Source organism: Musca domestica, unplaced genomic scaffold (genome assembly GCF_030504385.1).
Source record: "Musca domestica strain aabys unplaced genomic scaffold, Musca_domestica.polishedcontigs.V.1.1 38, whole genome shotgun sequence".
In the NCBI taxonomy this organism is placed as follows: domain Eukaryota; kingdom Metazoa; phylum Arthropoda; class Insecta; order Diptera; family Muscidae; genus Musca; species Musca domestica.
Genome location: NW_026712324.1, coordinates 439,411 through 464,506, shown reverse-complemented (window position 1 = coordinate 464,506; position 25,096 = coordinate 439,411). Strand labels below are relative to the sequence as shown.

The 25,096-nt window shown below is 42.1% G+C and overlaps 1 protein-coding gene across 1 annotated transcript; it reads right to left on the bottom strand.

The window, feature by feature from the left end:
- Nucleotides 1-8,730: 8,730 nt before the first annotated feature.
- On the bottom strand, nucleotides 8,731-16,941 carry LOC101892442 (mucin-2-like; the record flags this gene model as incomplete). The annotated part of the gene is made up of 2 exons (XM_020036340.2): nucleotides 8,731-14,846; nucleotides 16,365-16,941. Coding segments are annotated over 2 exons (6,693 nt in total), but the record flags the coding sequence as incomplete, so codon positions are not given.
- Between the last annotated feature and the right edge of the window lie 8,155 nt (nucleotides 16,942-25,096).

Here is a 25,096-nt window from a genome sequence, read left to right as displayed (position 1 = left end):
ACAACAAGTGCACACAACGTTCTAAATAGTATATTTGGTACAAATTGGTATTGGGTGAAGGAATAGTGCTTGAAATCTTAAATTTGATATTTCAGGTTGAGGTTTAGAGGTGGGTTTGGAAATGCGTCCTATATTTGAACGAAAATTACTAAATAGTACTAAATTTGATAATGGGTAAAGGGATAGGGCTAGAATCCTCAAATTTAATTTTGAGGTCCCTGTTGGTGTCTGGAATTGAAATATGTATGTGGTTTTAGAAATGTGTACTGTGTACTGTGACGACGAAAGTCATTTCATTTGTTTTCGTCCCCACTTTGTTGTTGAATTTTAAAATTTATTTGTGTAAAGAAAGAGTTGTTATATAAATATGAATTTCCAAAAAAATCACCGTCCTTTTATTTCCAAAACTTAACCAACCCCCCTCATAGTTATTTACATCAACTTCTTGTTTGGCATTGATTTTAACACTGGACAGTTAGGTTCAATGACCATCATAGTCAAGGTCACGCAGTAGCAGCAAGAAATATTGTTAGATCACACAACTGCAATGCCAATGCATTAAACCAATGCATAGGCAGCCAACAACAAGCAAGCATCACAACGATCGATTCAACCAAAGCATTGCGCCAATGCATAAACACACAACAACAAGCAAGCATGGCACAATGCATAAACGCACAACAACAAACAAGACACACTGGGCATTGATGTTAATGCATGGTAGTGGAGACCGGGCAACGCAGGCGTAGCATAACAACAAAGACCATGCATGACAGTGAACCATCGTTCGATGATGGCAAAGCGAAGGCATCAAAGACAAAATTTATAACTGTTTCGTGTGACAACAAAAAGGCTTGGGCATAGAAGGTCTAAGATCACGTGACATGCTGCGAGGCTATAAAAAGGAAAAATCCTATTAGAAGTTCTTTCAGTTTGTGAAGTGAACTACAGCGAAGAAGACAGGTGAGTCAGAGTGGTGAAAAGATAGGAAAACTGTAAGAGGTGTTCATAAGCCCTTCGGTAACTCGCGTTCTCGAGCTAGAGTTTAACCCCTTGAGGTGTCGTAAAGCCCTTGGGTTCTTCGGGTTTCTTCGTATTTCATCCCCTTGAGGTGTCATAAAGCCCTTGGGTTCGTCGGGAATTAAGCCCTTGAGGTGTCGTAAAGCCCTTGGGTCCTTCGGGCTTCGTCGTTATTAACCCCTTGAGGTGATAAAGCCCTTGGGTTCTTCGTATTTCATCCCCTTGAGGTGTCGTAAAGCCCTTGGGTTCTTCGCTTCTAAACCCTTGAGGTGTCGTAAAAGCCCTTGGGTCCTTCGTATTTCATTCTCTTCGGGTATTAATCCCTTGAGGTGTCGTCAAGCCCTTGGGTTCGTCGTTATTAACCACTTGAGGTGTTTAAGCCCTTGGGTTCTTCGTATTTCATTCCCTTGAGGTGTCGTAAAGCCCTTGGGTTCTTCGGGTATTAACCCCTTGAGGTGTCGTCAAGCCCTTGGGTTCGTCGTTATTAACCACTTGAGGTGTTTAAGCCCTTGGGTTCTTCGTATTTCATCCCCTTGAGGTGTCGTAAAGCCCTTGGGTTCTTCGGGTATTAGCCCCTTGAGGTGTCGTCAAGCCCTTGGGTTCTTTGGTATTAACCCCTTGAGGTGTTAAAGCCCTTGGGTTCTTCGGGTTTCTTCGTTATTAACCCCTTGAGGTGATAAAGCCCTCGGGTTTCTTCGTTATTAACCCCTTGATGTGATAAAGCCCTCGGGTTTTCTTCGTTTTTCATCCCCTTGAGGTATTTGAAGCCCTTGGGCTCATCCATATCAACCCCTTGAGGTGTTCCAGCCCTTCGGATTTTATCGTTCATTTTAACCCCTTGAGGTGTTAGAGCCCTCGGGATCTTCGTTATTAACCCCTTGAGGTGATAAAGCCCTTGGGTTTCTTCGTTTTTCATCCCCTTGAGGTGTTTTGGAGCCCTTGGGTTCATCAATGTCAACCCCTTGAGGTGTTTCCAGCCCATCGAGTTTTTATCCTTTTAACCACCAGCACCAAGAGAGCACGAACGTCCTAGGTACCGCTGAACTTGCCGCTGTATATATATTCTTACCCGAACTGTTAAATATAAGTAAACCCCAATCAATTCTGAATAAAATAAACATATTTGCTTAAAAAACAAACCACTTGCGTTTTTTACTCTCTCGGTCACTTTATAAATTTCTGTGGCAGACCCTCGACCCCGCGAGCAAACCTCAGCAAGAAGAAGGGAATTTGGGTCGTTACAGTGGCGCCCGAGCAGGGACCTGAGAGAGTTTAAACGTTAAAAAAAGAATTGATTGGAAGGATACGAGAATGCCGGCATCTTTGCGTGTCTCCTGGGCCTACGCCCTGAGAAGGGAAGACTTGTTGGCCTATTTAGAGGAGTTCGGTTGTCCAACATCTGGTACCGTCGAAGAGCTTCGTAGACGGTTCGCCCTCTTATTATCTGAGGACCACTCCCCGGAACGATTCTCTCGACTCATAGAATTGCAGGAGAAATATGAGAAGCCAGCTACCAGCCAGGAATTAAAATTTCTTACCCCGCAGAAAACACCCAGTATAACGGTCACCGCGTCAACTACTCCATCAGGTGAAATCAATCAACCCACAGACGAAAAGCAAAGGAAACAGGGACTGGCCGTGGCTGCTTCTTCAAATATACCCCCCGTACGGCCTGGTACCGATATTAACACAGACAAGGCGGTTTGGGATCCCCGGGCCCTAGCAGACCAGGTCCGAAAATGGAACATCAGTTATGATGGTAGCCGAGGTCCCCTAGAATTTATCGAAAGATTGGAAGAACTGGCCGTCATGTATGAGGTTAACCTGGAATATTTGCCCCGGATGATGCCTGAAGTATTGAAGGAAAACGCCTTGGTATGGTATCGGAACAACAATCAGCAATGGACAACCTGGAGGCAACTTCGAGAAGACTTCCTCCGTTTCTTTCTGCCGTCTAGGTATTTCGAACAATTGGAGGACGAAATACGGAAAAGAAAACAACGGCCACGGGAACCATTTAAATCATATACATTGAGCATGCAAAATTTGATGCGCCACAGCACATACACGGAAGGCCAGAAGCTTGAGAGAATTTTTCGAAATGCCCTCCCGGAATACCTCTGGTACATAAGACGTCGGGATTTTCATACGCTCAGCGACCTGCTCGAAATGGCAGACGATTTGGAGAGTTTACCTCCCGGCTCCGGTCCCATACGCGAGCAACATCGACAAATAGATCCGACCGACGGGGGGAGCAAACAGGACCGGGTCGATCCAATTACTGCCTGTAGACGCTGTGCTCGACCTGGACATTTTGCATCGGGGTGTAGGAATTCTCAGGTGTTGTTTTGCTGGGATTGTGGTCGTACAGGTGTTCGCACTATTGATTGCTGCCGTGTTATGTCGGGAAACGGCGATCGGATCCGAAAGAACAGAGGGGCAACGGATCCGCGGAAAATGGCCAGTCCTCTCAACTAAGAACTTCGCTTCGCGTAGAAGCAGCTAAACTGGTGGCTACTATAATAGTGGCGAGTCAGCCTCTAGCTGCAACGGTGGATACTGGGGCAACCAGTAATTTCATCAGTGAAAAACTACGTGAAGCCATTGACTCGGTACTTTTAAGCACCCCACACACTGCCCATGTTACCTTAGCCGACGGTTCCCAACGGCAAATACGAGAAGCGGTTCATACCCAGGTCATATTTGGAAACCGGCGATTGTCAGTCAGATTTCTAGTTATGCCTGATGCCACAGAAGACCTACTACTAGGACTCGACTTTTTGGTTAAAAGCGAGGCCCGTATCAGCTGCGCCGGTCTCACCTGCGACTTCGGTGTACAGCCGGAAGCACATCGACTCGGAACAATCATAACCACGTCAGCAGTGGAAGAAGAAGGAGCCAAAGCGGTCGGCCATAAAACGGTAAGTGAGCTTGAAAGAAAGGACCAAGCAAGGATACAATCCTTCTTAGAGGTCGAACTCGGACAATTTGACGAAATTAAAGGCCCGTCTACTGCGGCGATCCATCGAATTAAAATGAAGGACGTCCGGCCCTTTAAGGCCAGATATGCACCCCGAAATCCGGCTATGCAGGCCATCATTGATGAAAAAATAAACGAACTTTTAACATTAGGATACATAGAGCCCTCACATAGCCCGTACAGTTCCCCAATTACGTTGGCCCAAAAAAGAAACGGGACGTGGAGACTATGTATAGACTTCAGGCAACTCAACAGTCGATCTGAACCAGACGCTTATCCACTTCCCAGAATTGATACCATCTTGAATCGACTACGCGAAGCCAGATACGTGAGCAGTCTCGATTTAAAGGACGGCTACTGGCAAATCCCTCTGGAGGAGGACAGTAGAAAATATACTGCATTCACTGTAGCTGGACGAGGGCTATATCAATGGAAAGTCATGCCGTTTGGTCTTCACTCGGCACCCGCAACATTTCAACGCGCATTGGATAGCGTAATCGGACCAGAAATGGAGCCACATGCGTTTGCCTATTTAGACGATATTGTTGTCATCGGAAGAACGTTGGACGAACATTTAGCAAATCTGCGAAAGGTGTTCCAGCGGTTGCGTGAAGCCCGATTACGAATCAACCCCGACAAATGCGAGTTCTTCAAACGGGAGACTAAATATTTGGGCCACGTAATCAGCGGACAAGGCATTCACACTGACCCTGACAAGGTTGCAGCAATTCAGGGGATAGAGCCACCCAAAACACTTAAGGAGTTACGGCGTTTTTTGGGGGTAGTTTCTTGGTACCGGAGATTTGTACCCGACTTTGCCACTATTGCTCAACCCCTAACGTCACTTCTTAAGAAAGGCAAACATTGGAAATGGACGGAAAACCAACAGACAGTGTTTGAAGTGCTCAAAGCCAGACTCACCCAGGCCCCAGTACTCGCCTGCCCTGACTTTTCACGGAGATTTGTCCTTCAGACAGACGCTAGCGATCATGGACTTGGAGCGGTTCTAACCCAGGCTTTCGACGAAGGTGAACGAGTTATAGCATATGCCAGCAGAACGTTGAACGGGGCAGAAAACAACTACTCGGCCACAGAAAAGGAGTGTCTAGCGATAGTATGGGGCATTCGGAAAATGCGCCAATACCTCGAAGGCTACAATTTCCTGGTCATAACGGATCACATGGCGCTAAAATGGCTCAACTCCATTGAGAATCCCACTGGAAGACTAGCTCGCTGGGCGTTGGAGTTGCAACAATACACGTTTACCATAGAATACCGGAGGGGAAGCTTAAACGTAGTAGCGGATGCCTTGTCCAGACAGCCGGTGGAACCACTGATGAGAGCTGTGGAGGAATCCGTTACTCAGTGTCCCTGGATTAAAGAAAAATTGCAAGCGATCGAGAAGAACCCGGAGAAGTTTCCAGATTACGCCATAGTAGGCTCAAACTTGTACAGGCATATTCAAAGGACCAAGGATGACGAGGACGACACGCCATGGAAGTTATGCGTTCCTTCCCAACTGCGTGAGCGAGTTCTCCGGGAAAATCATAGCCAACCGGCAGCCGGACATCTAGGTATCCGGAAGACCATCAACAGAACGTGTGGACGCTATTATTGGCCTGGTATGACTCGTGATGTGACGCGCTTTGTGAAGAAATATTCCCAAAAATTAATAATGGACCAACCTACCCAACCATTACGTACAAAGGCTTTTTACAAGCATCAATACCAGCTTGTGGAATCCCTTAAACCCTGCTCCGTTGTGCTCACGAGGTTGGAAGAAAAGGAAACGCATGCACTGCGGAACAAGAACGCAGGGTCCAGTCCTACCCCTAAGCCATCTAAAAGGGCCAACACCACCAAGCCCAAAAAGAGTAGGCTCCCCAGCCAAAAGAAGATGCGGCGTGATGTACCATCCTCATCACCGGTAGTAGTTGAGACTATCGTCATCTCATCTGACGATGAGTTACCATCCACCCCGCCTCGAAGGCCACCTGTGGTACACGACTACCCGGTCACCCCCCCTCCTACAGTGTCACCCATGGCAGCCGGAGACACCATACCCGACTTACCACCGACGCCAGGTCGCACACTTTTTATGACCATGGGATTTCCACCGGCGACCGTACGCAACGTAGGTTTGGATCTGTCCCCTCGGTATGCACCGGACTCGGATTCGGAGACCGAATGCTACCAACCACATATTAATCGCCGGTTGGAGCAGGTGAGAAGCCCGAAACCCCCGACAGTATCCAGTGTGGTGGTCGTACCGGTAACCTCGGAAAAATCTGTTGAGGACATCCAATTTGAATGCCGGGAAATGCTACCAGAGGAAGTTAGGAGCGAATTACAGCCGTGTCTACGAGATGCTCTTCGCCGCTGGATACCTCACCACCAACACAAGCGGGTTTTTACCATTGGCGGGAGAAAGCTCCGGGTCCACGTCAATCGACAAGGGAAAATTTTTGTGCGGATGTTGTGAAGGCAGCCGGCTCGTTTAGAGAGGGGAGGCAGTGTGACGACGAAAGTCATTTCATTTGTTTTCGTCCCCACTTTGTTGTTGAATTTTAAAATTTATTTGTGTAAAGAAAGAGTTGTTATATAAATATGAATTTCCAAAAAAATCACCGTCCTTTTATTTCCAAAACTTAACCAACCCCCCTCATAGTTATTTACATCAACTTCTTGTTTGGCATTGATTTTAACACTGGACAGTTAGGTTCAATGACCATCATAGTCAAGGTCACGCAGTAGCAGCAAGAAATATTGTTAGATCACACAACTGCAATGCCAATGCATTAAACCAATGCATAGGCAGCCAACAACAAGCAAGCATCACAACGATCGATTCAACCAAAGCATTGCGCCAATGCATAAACACACAACAACAAGCAAGCATGGCACAATGCATAAACGCACAACAACAAACAAGACACACTGGGCATTGATGTTAATGCATGGTAGTGGAGACCGGGCAACGCAGGCGTAGCATAACAACAAAGACCATGCATGACAGTGAACCATCGTTCGATGATGGCAAAGCGAAGGCATCAAAGACAAAATTTATAACTGTTTCGTGTGACAACAAAAAGGCTTGGGCATAGAAGGTCTAAGATCACGTGACATGCTGCGAGGCTATAAAAAGGAAAAATCCTATTAGAAGTTCTTTCAGTTTGTGAAGTGAACTACAGCGAAGAAGACAGGTGAGTCAGAGTGGTGAAAAGATAGGAAAACTGTAAGAGGTGTTCATAAGCCCTTCGGTAACTCGCGTTCTCGAGCTAGAGTTTAACCCCTTGAGGTGTCGTAAAGCCCTTGGGTTCTTCGGGTTTCTTCGTATTTCATCCCCTTGAGGTGTCATAAAGCCCTTGGGTTCGTCGGGAATTAAGCCCTTGAGGTGTCGTAAAGCCCTTGGGTCCTTCGGGCTTCGTCGTTATTAACCCCTTGAGGTGATAAAGCCCTTGGGTTCTTCGTATTTCATCCCCTTGAGGTGTCGTAAAGCCCTTGGGTTCTTCGCTTCTAAACCCTTGAGGTGTCGTAAAAGCCCTTGGGTCCTTCGTATTTCATTCTCTTCGGGTATTAATCCCTTGAGGTGTCGTCAAGCCCTTGGGTTCGTCGTTATTAACCACTTGAGGTGTTTAAGCCCTTGGGTTCTTCGTATTTCATTCCCTTGAGGTGTCGTAAAGCCCTTGGGTTCTTCGGGTATTAACCCCTTGAGGTGTCGTCAAGCCCTTGGGTTCGTCGTTATTAACCACTTGAGGTGTTTAAGCCCTTGGGTTCTTCGTATTTCATCCCCTTGAGGTGTCGTAAAGCCCTTGGTTCTTCGGGTATTAGCCCCTTGAGGTGTCGTCAAGCCCTTGGGTTCTTTGGTATTAACCCCTTGAGGTGTTAAAGCCCTTGGGTTCTTCGGGTTTCTTCGTTATTAACCCCTTGAGGTGATAAAGCCCTCGGGTTTCTTCGTTATTAACCCCTTGATGTGATAAAGCCCTCGGGTTTTCTTCGTTTTTCATCCCCTTGAGGTATTTGAAGCCCTTGGGCTCATCCATATCAACCCCTTGAGGTGTTCCAGCCCTTCGGATTTTATCGTTCATTTTAACCCCTTGAGGTGTTAGAGCCCTCGGGATCTTCGTTATTAACCCCTTGAGGTGATAAAGCCCTTGGGTTTCTTCGTTTTTCATCCCCTTGAGGTGTTTTGGAGCCCTTGGGTTCATCAATGTCAACCCCTTGAGGTGTTTCCAGCCCATCGAGTTTTTATCCTTTTAACCACCAGCACCAAGAGAGCACGAACGTCCTAGGTACCGCTGAACTTGCCGCTGTATATATATTCTTACCCGAACTGTTAAATATAAGTAAACCCCAATCAATTCTGAATAAAATAAACATATTTGCTTAAAAAACAAACCACTTGCGTTTTTACTCTCTCGGTCACTTTATAAATTTCTGTGGCAGACCCTCGACCCCGCGAGCAAACCTCAGCAAGAAGAAGGGAATTTGGGTCGTTACAGTACGTTTGTACGAAAAGTACTAAATTGTACTAAATTTGATTTTGGCTGAACGAATAGGGCTGGGAATTTCAAAACTTAAAAAAAAATTACTTTCAGAGCTAACATAACCTCAAAAAATTAAAAAAAATATATTTTATTTATATTTTAATTATTTTATTTTCTTTTATTTTGACATTTTCAGGGCTACATATTTTTTTTACATTCAATTAATTTATTCTATATCACAATTTACTTCTTGGCCGGCATTAGATTAATAAAGGTGTTCACGAACTGGACAAATGATTTGGGCATTTCCAATTCAAAGAAGACGGAGCCTTTTTCTTCATTTGCCACAGATGTGGGGGCATTGGCCACAGTGGCTAAAATCTTGGGGGCCGAGTGGACAATTGACTGCTGATTTTTGTAAACGACATTGGCGGTACTGTCTTCCTCAGATTCTGCTTCTTCTTGCCTATTTCCACCTTCTTCTTCTTCTCCCTCTTCTATTTGTTCTTGGGCCGGAAGGGTAGATCTCCTCTCAAACTGATCCAGTTTGTTGGAGACAATATGCTGTGTTGAATCCGAACGCTCCTGGGTGGATACAAATTTCGCCTGGAATGGATATTTCAGAGGAACATAGAGATGCAAAACTTGAATACCCGAAGGTATGGTGGCCACATTGTTGTTTTCATCCTTGGGAAGAATAGTGCCGTTCTCTTTGAGGGCTCGAATGAAATCTGTTACCGAAATGGCCTTATAATGGATGTTACCGAATGGTTTAAAGAAACCGGGAGCTTTTGTTGTTGTCGTTGTGGTTCGACGATTGGGTGATCTTGTGGTGGTGGTGGTGGTTGTTCTTTCTTTTTGCGTCTGCCTTACGGTGTTGTTGTAGGTTTTACCAAACAAGCTGGCCCAAAATGCCATATCACGTTGTTCCACCTTGCCGGCATCCGCTTTGATGGGTGGGGTTTCCGTGAAGCGATTGGGAGCAAAGGGACTAAAGCCAGTGAAATTCAAAGGTCTCCAGTTCCAGGGCACGGCCAGAAAACCCACGCCCGTAGTCTGATTTCGATTGAGGAGCGTCGGAATGTTGGTTAAATTCAAAGGGAAGGCAGGAAGATTTGCCACGGGATTGGGTAAATTGGAGAACCAGGCATTTTGTGGGGGTCTTTGATTGCCCGAGGCGGAAGTAGCTGGGGCTTGGGCAAATCCGGGCAACCAAAAGGTCTGTGTGGGCCTAGGGGTAACATTTTCAGTGGCCTCTGAGTTGTTGGGTTTGGATGTTGCTGCCGCACCAAAAGAGGGGAAAATGCCGGCCGGGAAATTCGGAAACCAAAAACTCAAAGGTGGCCGATTTTGGTTATTTGTGACGGGTTTGCTGGGCGCTGTGGCGGGTCCTGTTGTCGGCTTGGAACTCGTCTCGGGTCTATTCACAAATACCACACTGGGAGCTGGAATTGCAGCGGGTCCCGTAGTGGGCTTGGGTTGGGTTTGGGTCCGATTTAGATGCACCACATTAACGGGTTTGGGAACGGAGTTGCCATTTGGCTCCAATGTTGGCCGGATTGGCCTTCTATTAGGTCTCTGGGTTTGTGGTTTGGTATTCGTGGTAGAATTGGTCGAGGGCCTGTTGGAGGGAATGCGACTAGGTTTGGTGGCTGTAGCTGTTGCAGAAGGATTCCTTGAGGGTTTTTGTGCACCAGGCTTGTTGGCATTTGCCGAAGTTTGTTGTGAAGGTTTGGAGTTTGGTTTTTGACTGCCAGCGTTGCCTTTGGTGGGTCGGGGCCTGGGTCTATGTGTGGTACCGGTTTGAGAGGTGGTACTTGGGTTGCGCACAGGTTTGGGTTTTGTTGTCGATGTTTTCTGGGGAATTGTTGAGTCAGGCGTGGGTTTAGGTTTCAGAGTTTGCGGAGCTTCGGTTGTTGTTGTTGTCTCTTTGATGTTGTCGGTGGCGGCTGGAGTTGGGAGCGATTCACCAGGGATTTGTTCAGAAGTTGTCGATGACTGAGGAGCCTCCTGGACTTTGTGGGACGAAATTGTGTTCGGAGTTCCAGGAGTTTTGTTCCCACTTTCTTGGCTGAGGGGCAATGTGATTTTATCAGAGACAGGCCCTTCCGTTGTCATGTCTGAGGTTGGCTTCATTTCGGTATGATCGGGAACTGGAGGTACCGATGTGACTTTTTTCGGTGCCATATCAGAATTCGAGGTAGGTGATGGCTCTTTCTCGGCGGCAGGCTGTAGGGTTTGAGGCCTGGGATTATTTTCCAGTACCTGTGCGGAGGTAACTTCCAGTGAAACAATATCTTGAGGAGTTTCAGAGTTACCATCTGGGGTTGGCTTCATTTCGCCGAGGTCTGGGTTTGAGGATACTGATGGAGCCTTATCAGACCCCTGATAAAGACTTGAATCAGGCAATTGCAGTTTTTCGGCACCCTTTTCCGACAGAACTTCGGATGTAACTCCCAAAGAAAGGATTTCCGAGGATGGTTTCATTTCAGCGAGATCTGGACTTGAGGTTACCAATGGCACTACGTCAGATGCCTGATCTAAACTTAGGGATGCCGACTGGATTTTTTCCAAGTCTTCACTACTTTCCAGGCCACTTGAAGAGGTCACCTCCATAGACTCGCTTGCTTGAGGTGTTGCTGGGGAAGAAGCAGCCGCTTCTGGGAAAGGTTTTATTTCGTTTAGATCGGGAGTGGAAAATTCCGTTGGGAGTTTCTCAGATACCTGATTGGAGCTTGAAGCCTCCACCTTTACCCTCTCCGATGTTAAACTATTTCCAACGATATTTTCAGTGGCAACATCCATGGAAGGTTTTTTCTCTGCCTTTTCTGGAGAAGAAGGAATCGATGTTGAGACTTCAGAGTTAATTTCGACGGGAACGGGATGTGGGGGTACCACATTTCCTTGCTCATTAATCTGATCATCACTTAAGACGTCCATTTTTAATTTTTCCGTTGTCTGACTGTTTTCCAAGTCGTTCACGGAGGCAAGAGTTTTCTCTGTGTTTTCATGGGAATTTTCTGTCATTAAAGTCCCAGCAACTCCACCATCTGGGTCAGAGTTCTCCTGAGGCGTTTCCTCGTCATTGGCTTTGGTGTTTTGAGCTTCCAGAGGACTTTGGTTAATTTTATCAGCTATGGACTCTAACAAAGCCAAAATGTGTTCTGAGTTATTTTCTTTGTCTGATTGGGCGCCACTTTCGTTTTCGGATAGCTTGCTGTCTTTTTCCAAAATGTCCTTATCGTTCCCTTGATTCAATTGAGATTCGCTTTCATCCTGTGTCAGCTTTTGTTCCTGATTGTGGTTTGCTGTGGCCTCCAAGGGGGTTTGCTGATCGTCCAGTTTGACATTTTCAAAAACAACTTGAGTTGGCGTAATTTCGCTTGCCGAAGAATCCAGGATTTCTGTTTCCTCCGATGACTTGGGAACTTCAGGTGAAGGTTTTGGGGTAAGTACTGCCTCAGACTTAGCCTTCAGTGTTTCTTCAGAAATTTTCGCAGTTTCTTGGGAATTGGAATCTGCTAAACTGGGTTTCTCGGATGAAAACAGACTCGTATGTTCCATAGCCTCTACAGGTTTCTTTGGAATATCTGTTGGATTAAAAGTATCTAAGGAGACATTTGCATCAAAGTCGGAAAAAGAAGGCATTGGCTCCAAAGGAGTTTGAGCTTCTGCAACATTTTCTACTTTATTTTGAAGAACGTCGTGATTTCCACCAGGACTGATTAAGGAGAGTGATTCCGGCGTATCTGAAGAAATGGATTCTTTGTTTTCGGAAATAGGCTCATCTTCAGTTGCTTTGTCCTTTTTGCTCATATCATTTTCGGATACAATGGAATTCGGTAAGGGTTCCTTGGAAGAATCCGAGGTTTCCAAGACAACCGATGCTAAGTTGTTAGGGGAAGATGCCAAAAGAGTTTGATGTTCCTCAACATTCTGGATTATTTGTTCGGCAGTAATGGAATTTTCCGGAGGCTCGTTGGAAAAATCTGAGGCACCGATGGTAAGGATCTCTCCGTTAGAGGAGGTTGAATCCGAGGCTGCTTGAGTTCCTGAAACAACTTCGGTTTCGTCGTGTTGAGGTTCTTGATTCACACTGAGAGTATTTAGGAAGGTAGAATCCGAGCTAGATAATGTATGGTGATTTCCATTGAGGGATATAACCGACCCCTCTTCTCCTTCCTCCTTTTTGATTGCATTTTCTTCGGTAGCTATGATATTTGTTAGGGATTCTTGGGAAACGTCTGAAAATACGGAGGTAAGAGGCTCAGAATCGGAAGATGGATTCAATGATGCTTGAATTTCTGATACATTTTCCGGCTTATCTATGGGAGATAGAGGATCTGTGGTTGCGGGGGTATCCGGATTTTCAATTAAGGAAAGAGGTGTCTCCTCTTTCTCTCCATCCTTTCTCATTTCATTTGTTTCGGAAGTAATCCGAATTGTTAAAGCTTCCACCGTCTCTGAGTTAGTATCGATTCCAGAAACTTCCACAGAAGATGATGAAGGTTTCTCAGTTTCTTTTTTAACATCTGGTGGAGCACCAAGATCAGATGTAACAGATGGAATTGCATCCTCTAAAGGTTTGTTTAAAGCATTTTCTTGTAAAGGTAGGGCAGCATCAACAGTTTCCTCAGAAATTTCACCGGGAATTTGAGGAACCTGCAGAATCTGGGGATCATTGGGCTTGATGACATCAGCTTGGCCGGTAGACTCTTCCTTGGAGATTTCATCATGTTCTTCTGGGTATTTCTTGGATATACCCTCTAAAATTTGTGAAGCATCAGTTTGCACAGCAACCTTTGAAATTTCATTCTCAAAAGGTTGAGCCGAACTCTTTTTCTGAGAAATTTCGCCATCTGAAGTTTCTGCTGAAATAATTGCCGAAACCTTAGGCATATCGTCCTGTAATGCCATGGAGTCCCGATTTTCAGTCTCCTCCATTGAGACTTTGATGGAATCTTCTTTTAAATCGCCATCAGATTCCTGGGTGTTTTCGTCTAGCTCCTGAAACAGTTCTGGAATGGGTAGAAGAACTTCGCCAACACTTTCATTTGTATCTTCAGACATAAGACCGGATTTTTCGGCTGTCTCCAGGGCTCCTGTCTCCAAAGCTTTAATTCCTGTGATATCATCCATACTTTCTCCCAAAAGGGTGCGCGTGAGAAGAGAATTTTTCTCCAAATTTAAAGAGAGGGTTCCAGACTTTTCAGGCTGCTCTTCTTCCTTGGGAGTCTCAGTGTCGTATTTCAAACTCGCCAGATTATCGTAGGGTTCATTGGGAATCTTGTTCGATTTGTTCTCAGCATTTTCACTCTGTTGGCTATTGAGACTATTTAGCTTCGAGGAGGATGTAACTTTCTCTGGATTTATTGCCGAGTCCTGGGTTTCCAAGTTACCATCCATTGCCTCTCCCAACAGGGTGCGTGTTAGAAGAGAATTTTTTTCCAAATCCAAAGAGATATTCTCTGAATTTTCCGTCTGTTCCTTTTCCTTGTGAGCTATCGGCGGTTGATCCTCACTATTTTCACTTTGTCTGCTGTCGATATTTTTCAGCTTGGGTGAAGAACTACTTTTTTCTGAATTTATTGACGCTTCCTTGGCTGTCAGAGGCGTTTGACTATCATTGGGCGCCACTTCTGTTGCGTTATGTTTCTTTACATCTAAGGCCGTTTTCCGTAAGCCTTGAGTAAAATCTTCAGTGGGAGCCTTTACCTTTTCCAATTCTTTCAAATTTGTTGATGCATTGGTTGCATCCACGTTGGGCGCCACTTTATTGGCATTTCCAATTTCTTGTTTCTCATGCTTTGTGGGTTTCTTTGAAGTACTAAGCGAGCCTTGATTGTGGATATCTGATTCGGGTTTTTTCGAGTTATCAGCATTGACCTGCCCCACGTTGGGCGCCACTTGATTGGAATTTCCATTTTCTTGATTTTCATGCTGTGAAGTGTGTTTTGAAGTCTTTAACTCGTCTTGTAGGCTATTACCTGATCCAATTCCTTTTAAACTGTCATCATTGGTCCCTTTCACGTTGGGCGCCACTTGGTGGGAATTTCCATTTTCTTGGTTTTCATCCTTAATTGTGTCCTTAGAAGACTGTAGCGTGTCTGAAACGTTGATAACTGTTTCATTTATTCCAACAACTGCAGGATTTTGCAAATTTTTGAGGTAATTTTTGGGCGGTTCATTTTCACCTAAACTTGCTGGGGCTTTTGTCGATGTTTTGCCATCTGGGGTTGCAGATTTTTCATTTGTTTTCTGTTTTGTGGTCGTTGGGTTTTCACCCAAATTAACTGGGGTTTCCATAGGTTGTGTATCTTTAGGTACCTGAGATCCATTCTCCGTATCCTGCTGGGCATCTATAATTGTTGTCCAAGGAAAAGAAATTCAGATTTAAATTTTCTTAGCAATTACCCAGCGAACATATTCATTACAAGTTGATTATGTACACATTACTTTAAAAAGGCAGGGTCACCCGAAATAGGTAGTTATTTCTTGGCCATCTATAAGTCGATTATAAGTAGATACTCTTTGCCTACTTCCAAGAAAAAACGCATTACAAATCTGCTCACCAATTTGGACATATTGCACGAAGTAAGATGCAAGGGGTTCGCAGATGTGCGTAATCTACACAAGAGATCTTGTGTTAGCATAAATGTATGTATGCGTGAAAATTGAAAAGACTTGGATGCTAATACAGCCTTCTTTGAGCGTTTTGTTTTTCAAAATCCTGAACACTATGTGGAGGACGCACCGGAAAGAATTGTCCGATCTCTACCATATTTATAACAAATTTTGTGTTGATGGAAATTTTGAGATGTCCCAAGACTGAATGGAATCGGATGTTAATATCGCGTTTTATGAGCTTCATGGACATTCAAAATTTTGACCCTTTGGGGGGAGGTACCAGTAGGGGTTGACCGATATATTCCATCTTCACAGCAGACTTTGTGTTAGTAGAAATAATGGGATGTGTGAAATTGAAGACAACCGGATGCTTATTTCGGATTTTATAATCGTTTTGGTTATTCAAAAGTTTGACCCTTTGTGGGGGAGGTACCAGAAGGAATAGTCCGATCTCTACCATCTTTATAAGAGATCTTGTGTTGATAGAAATTTTAAGATATGCCGAATCAAAATGGAATCAGATGTTAATTTCGCGTTTCATTAGCTTCATGGATATTCAAAAGTTTGACTCTTTGTGGGGGAGGTACCCTAAAGAGTGGACTGATATATTTCATCTTCACACCAGATCTTAGTTTTATAAAAATATTGCGATGTGCGTAATTTGAAGAAAATCGGACTTTTACATCACATTTTTTAAGAGTTATAATTATTCAAAATTTTGGCACTTTGTATGGGAAGTACTGGACCGAGTGGACCGATATTTTCAGTTTTCATACCTGGCCTAGCACTTTTGCAAATATTAGAATTTGTAAATTTGGAGTAAAATTGGATCATCCTTCCTCTTTCTGTGCAGTAACAAATTTTTTTTAAATTTTTGACTTGTGGGGAAGTTGCCAGAAGGAGTGAACCGATTTTGCCTATCTCCGAACTCGATCTAAGCTTGATAATAATATTAGTTTGTACATGGTTTCGACCAAGTTGGATAATCCTTTCAAGAGTTATCTTGTGTACCAGCCAGCCAGACAGAGGGACAGGCATCGCTACATCGACTCCAAATATCCTGAAACGGATTTGGTTCACAGAGACTTAGGGTCTAAAACCGTTATTTCGACAAGGCAACTCTTGGCCGTATTAAATGATATATGCCCTCTGTAGCCATATTGCTGAGGGTATAATAATGTGTTGGTAACCCGATTTATAATAAGTTTGTTTGCTGGCTTAATAAGGAAGAGCTGCGTGCAGGAACTTACCCAGGGTTTTTAATAATCCAGCCGATCCAGCGTCTTGATTTGTGTTGGAAGTATCCAAGGATTCACGGGACTCCATGACTTCCTTTTTGGAATCTGATATACTTTCGTCGAAAAAGGGTTCATTTCCAGCATTCTCCTGAAAATTTGTTTCTTTTTTGGGGGAGTCCTCCGATCTTATTCCCTCTGAAGATATATCCGAATTCTGTGCGGCCGTTCTTTGAGGTTTTTTGGAATCTCTTGACGATTTTTTATTTTCCTTTTTTGAATCTGGGAGACTTGCATCCAACGGCGATTCATTTTCAACTTTCTCCCGAGAAATATTTTCTTTTTGGGCAGATTTCTCGAATTTTAACTTTTCAGCAGATATATCCACATTTTCATCTCTATTTCCCAGAGGTTGTTTAGAATTTGCCAATACTTTCGGATTCGGTAGTTTATTCTTTTCCTCCTCACTGAAAATTTCATTGTTAAAATCCACTTCATCATAGGGTGGGATCTCGGAGTTTTCCCCTTCCTTGGTAATCACTTGCACTGGTTCGATGATATATTTTTGGGGTACCCGTAAATCCACTGATATTTTTTCGGAGTATTCTGGAGTCACAGCTTTCCCTTGAGGTATGACATGGCCTTGGGCGGCATGAAGCACCCATAGCCAAATTAAAAGAAATCTTAAATTTCTTAGAAAACCCTGAGGAAAAAATATATTTTTTTTTATTTTTTGAATCTCTTTTATTAATTCTCTCCGCCTGGTCTTACCATTTCGTTTTCTAAAATCCAACTAATGCCCTATCAAGAATGTCTAACCTATATTTATATGCAAGAAAATTCCAGTTGTTGTTTTTTTTTTTCAATTCTTTTGGGCAATCTTCCTTTGACGATTATGGCACCAGACAGACTACCTTTCATTTTCAAGTTCTTTTGTTTCGAATGAAAAACAAAAGTATTTTTTTTTCCATTTCATTTGGGAGGGGGAGAAATTATCATAAGAGGGATGAACCAGCACTAATTATAATGCATTTCTGTTTTGGGCAGAATGCATCAAATGCAAGCACAACAACAACATCAGTTGGAGATCCACTTGTGCCGCCATTTGATAAAGGTTTCCCTCAATGAATGAATGGTTGGTTAATGGGCTCCATGATAAGAACTTGACATCAAATCATTGGTCATTCCCTTGTGGTCTGGCTGGTGTCTTTTTTTTCGCTGCACTCAATTGGAGTTTCACTCTCCACGTGAAGAAAAAAGCACCCAGAAGAAGAAGAAGAAGTAGGCCCTTGAAGAACATCATCCACATAAAAAAGATGCACCATTAGAAGACGATTTTTTTCTTTGAAACAGGTAGTGGTTGAGGCATTGATGGTGTGCCAGTAGGTCATTCTTAAGTTTTCTCTAATGACTTGGCGTCTTTTTCTTTTTATTTTCTGTCTTTCTTTCTTTGTTCCCCACAAAAGTAAATAACTTTCGCTTTGGGAAAAAAATGCAACAATGGCACAGTGCATCCAAGCCCATGAATTATGGATGAGAATGAAAAAAATCATAATAAAAATAAAAATAGTATTTGAAAAAAAAGGCCAGTAGCCCAGGGCCTGTCTGCCATATGAAGCTTTTATTATGATTTTAGAATAGATGTAATTAAGTTTATGATCGTCATGAAAATTTATGGTAAGCTTTTATGGAAGTAAGAAAATTGATGATGGGAACCTTTGATCCAGTTATTAAAATGATTTTATTAATTCTTCATTTTTCAAGCCAAACAAGTCGGATAAGCCAAAACCAACTTCCATATTAAATATAGATCAATATATGAAAGAATTCTTGAACAATTTCTGAAAGTGTATATAAAATACCTCTTTTATAAAAACAAGTAAAAAAACATTAAGTTCGGCCGGGCCAAACTTTTAATACCCTCCACCTTAGGGTAAAGGAAGCATTAGATAAATGTGGCATAAACCGTTATATGGGGGCTATACCAAATCGTGGACTACACATGCAATGTTTCGCCACCGGAGCTGGAATCCATTATGACCTAGAAATACCAATTTTCAGACAAATCCGTGAAAAAACGTGGCAAAAATCATCAAATTACCGAATATCGGGAGGTACCATTATATGGAGGCTATACCAAAACGTCGACCTATAATTTCAATGATTCGCCACACGAACTGGGACCCATTATGATCTACAACTACCAATTTTCAGAGAAATTCGTGGAAAAATGTGGCAAAAACCATCGAAATACCGAATATCGGGAGGTACCGTTATATGGGGGCTATACCAAATCGTGGACGTATACATACAATGTTTCACCACCAGAGCTAGAATCCATTATGACCAACAAATACCAATTTTTAGACAAATCCGTGAAAAAATGTGGCAAAAATAAGCAAAATACACAATATCGGGAGGTACCTTTAAATGGGGGCTATACCAAAACGTGGACCTATACATGCCATGTTTTGCCACACGCACAGGGACCCGTTATGACCTACAAATACCAATTTTCAAACAAATCAGTGAAAAAATGTGGCATAAATCATCAAAATACCGAATATCGGGAGGTACCGTTATATGGGGACTATACCAGAACGTGGACCGATATATCTCATTTTCAATACCAACAATCCTAGATACAATACAAATTGCTTTGCTAAATTTGGCGCTCTACGTCAAATAATGTGGGCTGTATCGTGATTTCAACAGACAGACAGACAGACGGATAGACAGACAAACGGACATCGTTAAATCAACTTAGAATTTTATGCTGATTATGATTATATACCTTATGGGGTCTATGACGAACATTTAGGGATGTTACAAGCGGAATTACAAAGTTAATATACCCTCCTTTCCTAGGTGGAGGGTATAAAAATGTCCTCCTCTAATGTCCGAAAAAAATAAAATTTTTTCTCTAGACTTTCTAGAGAAAGAAGTCTTTGTGGACATCTGTCATGTTTTCCAGATTGGGCGCCACTTGTTTTGAAACTTCACTGATTTGTAATCTTTTTAATGATTCCTGATACTGCAGTCCATTTCAGCTTGGTGACCACGTTAAGTACTTTAAAAAAAAAAAAATCACAAAAGTCCTCCCATATGTTGGGCGACACTTGCTTTGAATCTTGAATGTCTTGAATTTTTATTTTAACACATTTACTGAAATACCTGTCAATCTTGAATACTGATTCTCTACACATTTGAAATCTGGGACGTACAAAGTTTGGGACCTGTAACTCGAGAGCTTAAGTGATATGGTTACTTTTCCGACATTTTTATATCCTACACCACATAGTGGTAAGGGTATTGTGTCTTTGTGCATTTGTTTGTAACATGGAGAAGGAGGAGGAGGGGGGAAGGGTAGTTACTTTTAAGGATGTTCATAGAATCACATTCTGAGTTGATTTATGCATAAGTCTGTCTGTCCCTTCGTCTGTCCATGTATTCTTGTGAACAAAATGCAGGTGGCATTTATTATCCGATTGAGATGAAATTTTCTAAACAAAATTTGTTTGGACCAAGGACGAACCCTATTGAAATTGTTGAGAATCGGCTCAAATTTAGATATATCTCCCGTATTTATATATCTTCAACTGATTTCGGGTAAATTGTGCACCAAATGGCCAATATCTGTCCAAATGTCCTGAATTTTGGCACACCCGACCTAATTCAGTATAGAAGCAAGAACTTCAAATTTTTGTGAAAATCGCTTCAGATGTAGCTATAGTTGCCACATAGATGTTTCATCCGATTTGGTGATTTAAGTTTTAAGAATGATATTTGGTATCAGATAACTTATGGAGCTCAAAAATACCTCTGACTCTGAATTTTATTGAGCATGGATCAGATTAAGATTTAGCTCCCATACATATATCTTTATCCGATATCAGGTTGATTGTGCACCAAATGGCTATGGAGTTTTGGCAATTCAGACTGAATTAATTCTAGAAATAAGTAGTTTAAATTTGGTTGAAAATCGGTTCAGATTTGAATATAACTCCCATATATATATGTCTCATCCGATTTGGCTTCCACACTAGTGCAATATGCTCTCTACAACAATGATATTTGATACCAGGCATCTTGTACTGCTCGAAAATACCTCTGCAAAATTTTATGGAGACCTCTGCAAAATTTTATGCAGAACTATTTTTATATAGTTTCGATATACATCTTCATCCAATTTTACGTTTATTGCTTACCAAAAATGAGATAAATAAAACCGCAACTAAGTCAAACGCCGTAATTTGTACATTTTTCTAAATTTCATTGAATGAGAGCAAAAAATTTTAGAATAAGTTTAGATTTGTTCGAATTGGTCACCTTTGGCACGAATTATGACCTTCAAACGGCCAATGAAACCGTCACACGCTGCCCGAATGTTGCTCTGCGGTATATTGGCCCATTCCCTTCGAAGCGCTTGCTTAAGGTGATCGACACTTTGGTATTTTTAGTGCCAACCTTGCTTTTTAAAATACTCCAGACACAATTGTCCAACGGATTGGTATCCGGAGATTTTGGTGGCTATTGTGCGCTGGAAATGAAGCGAGGAACCTCATTTTGTAACCATTCTTAAGTGGCGCGTGCTGAGTCCTGTTGGAATGTCCAAGTTCTGCAGCCAAAATGTTTGCGTGCCCAAGGCTTTAATACACCCTCCAGAATATTTTCGCTATAATATTCGGCATTTATTCTGATGCCACGGTCGATTAATACGAGCGAAGAGCGACTATCGGCTGTTATGGCGGCCCACACCATCATCATGGCCGGCGCTTGAGTTCTGGTGGCCAACCAAAGGTGCACATTTTCAGCTGACCTCTTTAGCAAGTAAACACGATCATTTTGTTTGTTTACAAACTGCTGGACAGCGAATGTATTCTCAACGGAGACGGAAAAAACCAAATTCGGTAGTTCACCACTTTCGGCCAAGCGAATCAACTCTTTAGCTCTTTTGAGTCTTTTTATACCCTACACCACAAGGTGGTCAGGGTATTATGTCTTTGTGCATTTGTTTGTAACAGGCAAAAGGAAACGAGATAGACCCATAGTTCCTTTTGATGATCTGCATAGAATCACATTCTGAGTCGATTTATGCATGTCCGTCCGTCCGTCTGTCCATGTATTTTTGTAAACAAAGCACAGTTCGCATTTATTGCCCTATCCAGATGAAATTTTGCACAAATCATTTGTTTGGCCCAAGGACGAACCCTATTGAAATTGGAGATAATCGGTCAAAATTTAGATATAGCTCCCATATATATCTTCGTCCGATTTGCCTTTTTTTGTGCACCAAACGTGTAATATCAGTCCGAATAGTATGGAATCGAAATCGGTTCAGATATAGCTATAGCTCCCATATATATTGTTCATCCGATTTGTTATTTTTGTCCTCCGCAGCGGTAATATGCACTCTGTAACAACAATATTTTGGGAAATATATCAAATGCAGCTCAGAAATACATTTGGTAAATGTTATAGAGATCGGTTCAGATTTGGATATAGCTTCCATGTATAACTTCGTCCGATTTACCTTTCATTGTGCACCAAACTTCTAATATTTGCCCAAATTGGATGAAATTTGGCACTTACGACCGAATTGAGTCTAGAAGCTAGTATGTCAAATTTGGTGAAGATCGGTTAAGATATAGCTATTGCCATATATATTGTTCATCCGATTTGTCATATTTGTTACCCACAGCCCTAATATGCACTCCGTAACAACGATATTCAGGGAAATATATCAAATGCAGCTCAGAAATATCTTTGCCAAATTTAATCGAAATCGGTTCCGATTTTGATATAGCTCCCATATATAACTTTATCCGATTTCAAATTAATTGTGCACCAAATGGCCAATACAAGTCCGAATTTAAAAGATACAAATGCTTCGACTTATTTAGTCCTTTGAATTTTAAATTATAATTATAATCATAGGGTGTATGATTGAATTCTCCCATAAAAACCTTTAAGTGTTATGTGGAGCTCTACTAAATTAGCAAAGTGGTGTAGGGTATCATAAAGTCGGCCCCACCCGACTTTAAGACTTTCGTTACTGGTTTCTTTCTGTTGTGGTGTAAGTTCTTGCACCTTTTGGAATTTCAATGGCTTTACCCCGAGCTCATTATTCAATATTTGCCAAATGGAATACTGCGATATGTTCAGCTCACGAGTTATTTTTCGGCCACTGCGTCGCAAGTTTCGATAAAGTCGCTTCTTTACTTTTCGAACCATTTGGTTCACATCAATGCTCTCACTACCACTCTGGACATTTCCGAATCGAAAGGGATTAGTATTTAATAATGGAAAATATTTTTGGAAAAAAAATGGCTCACCGATCCTTCACACGACAAATGTGCTCCCGATAGGGTAAAATATCGGGTGCGCCACCGGATAAATAGCCGCCACTTGCCCTTTTTCTCCTTTAATTGACCCTCAATCATCGATTTTTTACTGCCATTCAAGAAGCCCATTGCCTTGTCCGGATGATTGCACAGAAAGCAACCCCATTGATATTCCAGCTCATTGCAATTCGGATTAGATTTATCAGTCTTGGAGACTTCGAAGACTTCTAAGAAGCCTGAATGTCTTAATTTATTGACCAGGATTTCACGGTCCTGGAAATTTAATAATTGCAAAATTTGATAACATTTGACGTCAGGCTACCCTACCAGTATCACGGTAACGAGCGATGGTACGAGACACAAATGATTTATTCACATTTAAATGCTGGAGTGCTCTAACGATAGCCACTTGTGGTTTTCTAGCCAAATATAAAGAAATCACACTATCACGCTTGCTTTCCATCACGAATAAGTTTTTTTCTGGAAAATTCTCACCAAAATGCTTTTGTACGCTTGTAAACAATATAATGAGCTGTTACTGGAATAATTTTAACAGCTGTCGGACGAGTGGCTTAGAAATGATAGCAGTCTGAAGGTGATTGCAGTTTCTTAATCTCACCCTGTATAGATAACTGGCCGGGAAAAAGTCTAAGAATCTCCTAATTTGGGTGACATCGTTATAAATGTGCAACAAGGGGATATAGTTGTCCTCCATTCTCAACCTTGAACGACCTACTGACGAAATTTAACTATATTGACAATCTTATGGAGATGGGCTTTCATACCCTTTGAAAAACCTTAAAACTACGTCCCTCTCTGTATATCTTCAGTTCGTTTGTGCTAATAAATAAAATATTTTCGACCATCTTCTTGGTTACATAAGCTATTATACCAATTTCCTCTTGATTCCATTTTTGTAATATTCCAACAAAAATCCACATCGCAAAATCGCAAGTTTTTTCGTGCTTCCTTTTCAACGCCATACAATTTTTTCCTCAAAGATACATCGAGAAACTGTTACAGCGAAACAATGAGCGGAACGTCAAGCACCACCACTACCAGCAACAACATCCGCATCGATACTTGTAATAATATTAAAGAGAAGTAGCTTCCGCTGCAGACATCGTCTGCAAACCATCCGTATCCAATTAACGTGGATAACAGTTTCCTATTATCAGTTTTTCTCTCCCTCTCCCTCTGCCCCTGCCACACCCCCCCCCCCCTCCTTTCACCATTTCTCCTTTAATCTGTTTAGCCAGCAAATCATCGATAACTTGGCATTTAATTGAGGATTCACGGGTAGAGGAAAAAAACAACAAAAATTCCCCAGACAAATGAAGCCATGCAATCGGCGAGGAATAAAAAACTGAATGAAAAATGGACAATTAACTAACCAATCAGCAGCCTAGCTGGCCATTAGCCAGCAACAAATGTGCTGCTGTGTGGTGGTCACTCTATGCACGTAATTTAAATATTTAATGTAATTTAATATTGTTTGTATTTTTTTTTTTGTAGTTGTTGTTGTTGATTATTTGTAATGGCATAATTATGTGGAAAAAATATATATATTTTTTTTCAAATTATTTATTTTTTTGTCTTCAATTTGTGCATTTAATTATGTCGCATGTTTGTAGGTATGTCCTTAATATGGGAAAACAAAATAGGAAGATCACTAGATTTACCTATATATATATAACAAGTAAAAAAGTATCGGTCGGTTTTGCCGACAGTTGAATACCCTCAGCCAATGTTCGATTATTTAAAAAAATTTGGACTTCTGTTCCGAAGGAATGGGCCAATATTGGTCATCTCGTATCTGACTTAAATAAATATGATATAAATATTGCGACGTGCTAGGTTTGGACTGTGATATGTTAATGGAAATTTTGGTATGTACCAAGTCTTAAATAGAATCGGATGTCAATTTCGCTTTTTATGAGCTTCATGGATATTCAAAATTTTGAGCCTTTGTATGGAAGGTACCAGGAAGAGTGGACCGATATATCCCACCTTCACAACGGATCCTTTGTTAGTGGAAATAATAGGATGTGTTAAATATAAAGATAACCTGACGCTTATTTCGGATTTTATAAACGTTTTGTTATTCAGAACTTTTGACCTTTTGTGGGGAGGTACCAGGAGGAATGGTCCGATCTCTACCATTTTCTTACAGATCCTGTGTTGATAGAAATATTCAGATGTGTCAAGTCTAAACGGAATCCGATATTAATTTCGCGTTTTATGAGCTTAATGGATATTCAAAATTTCCACCTTTTGTGGGGGAGGTACCAGAAGGAGTGGACCGATATTGTCCATTTTCGCACCAGGCCTAGCACTGATGCAAATATTAGAATTTTCAAAGTCATCGGATTATCGTTTCCCTTTCTGTGCAAAAAATATTTT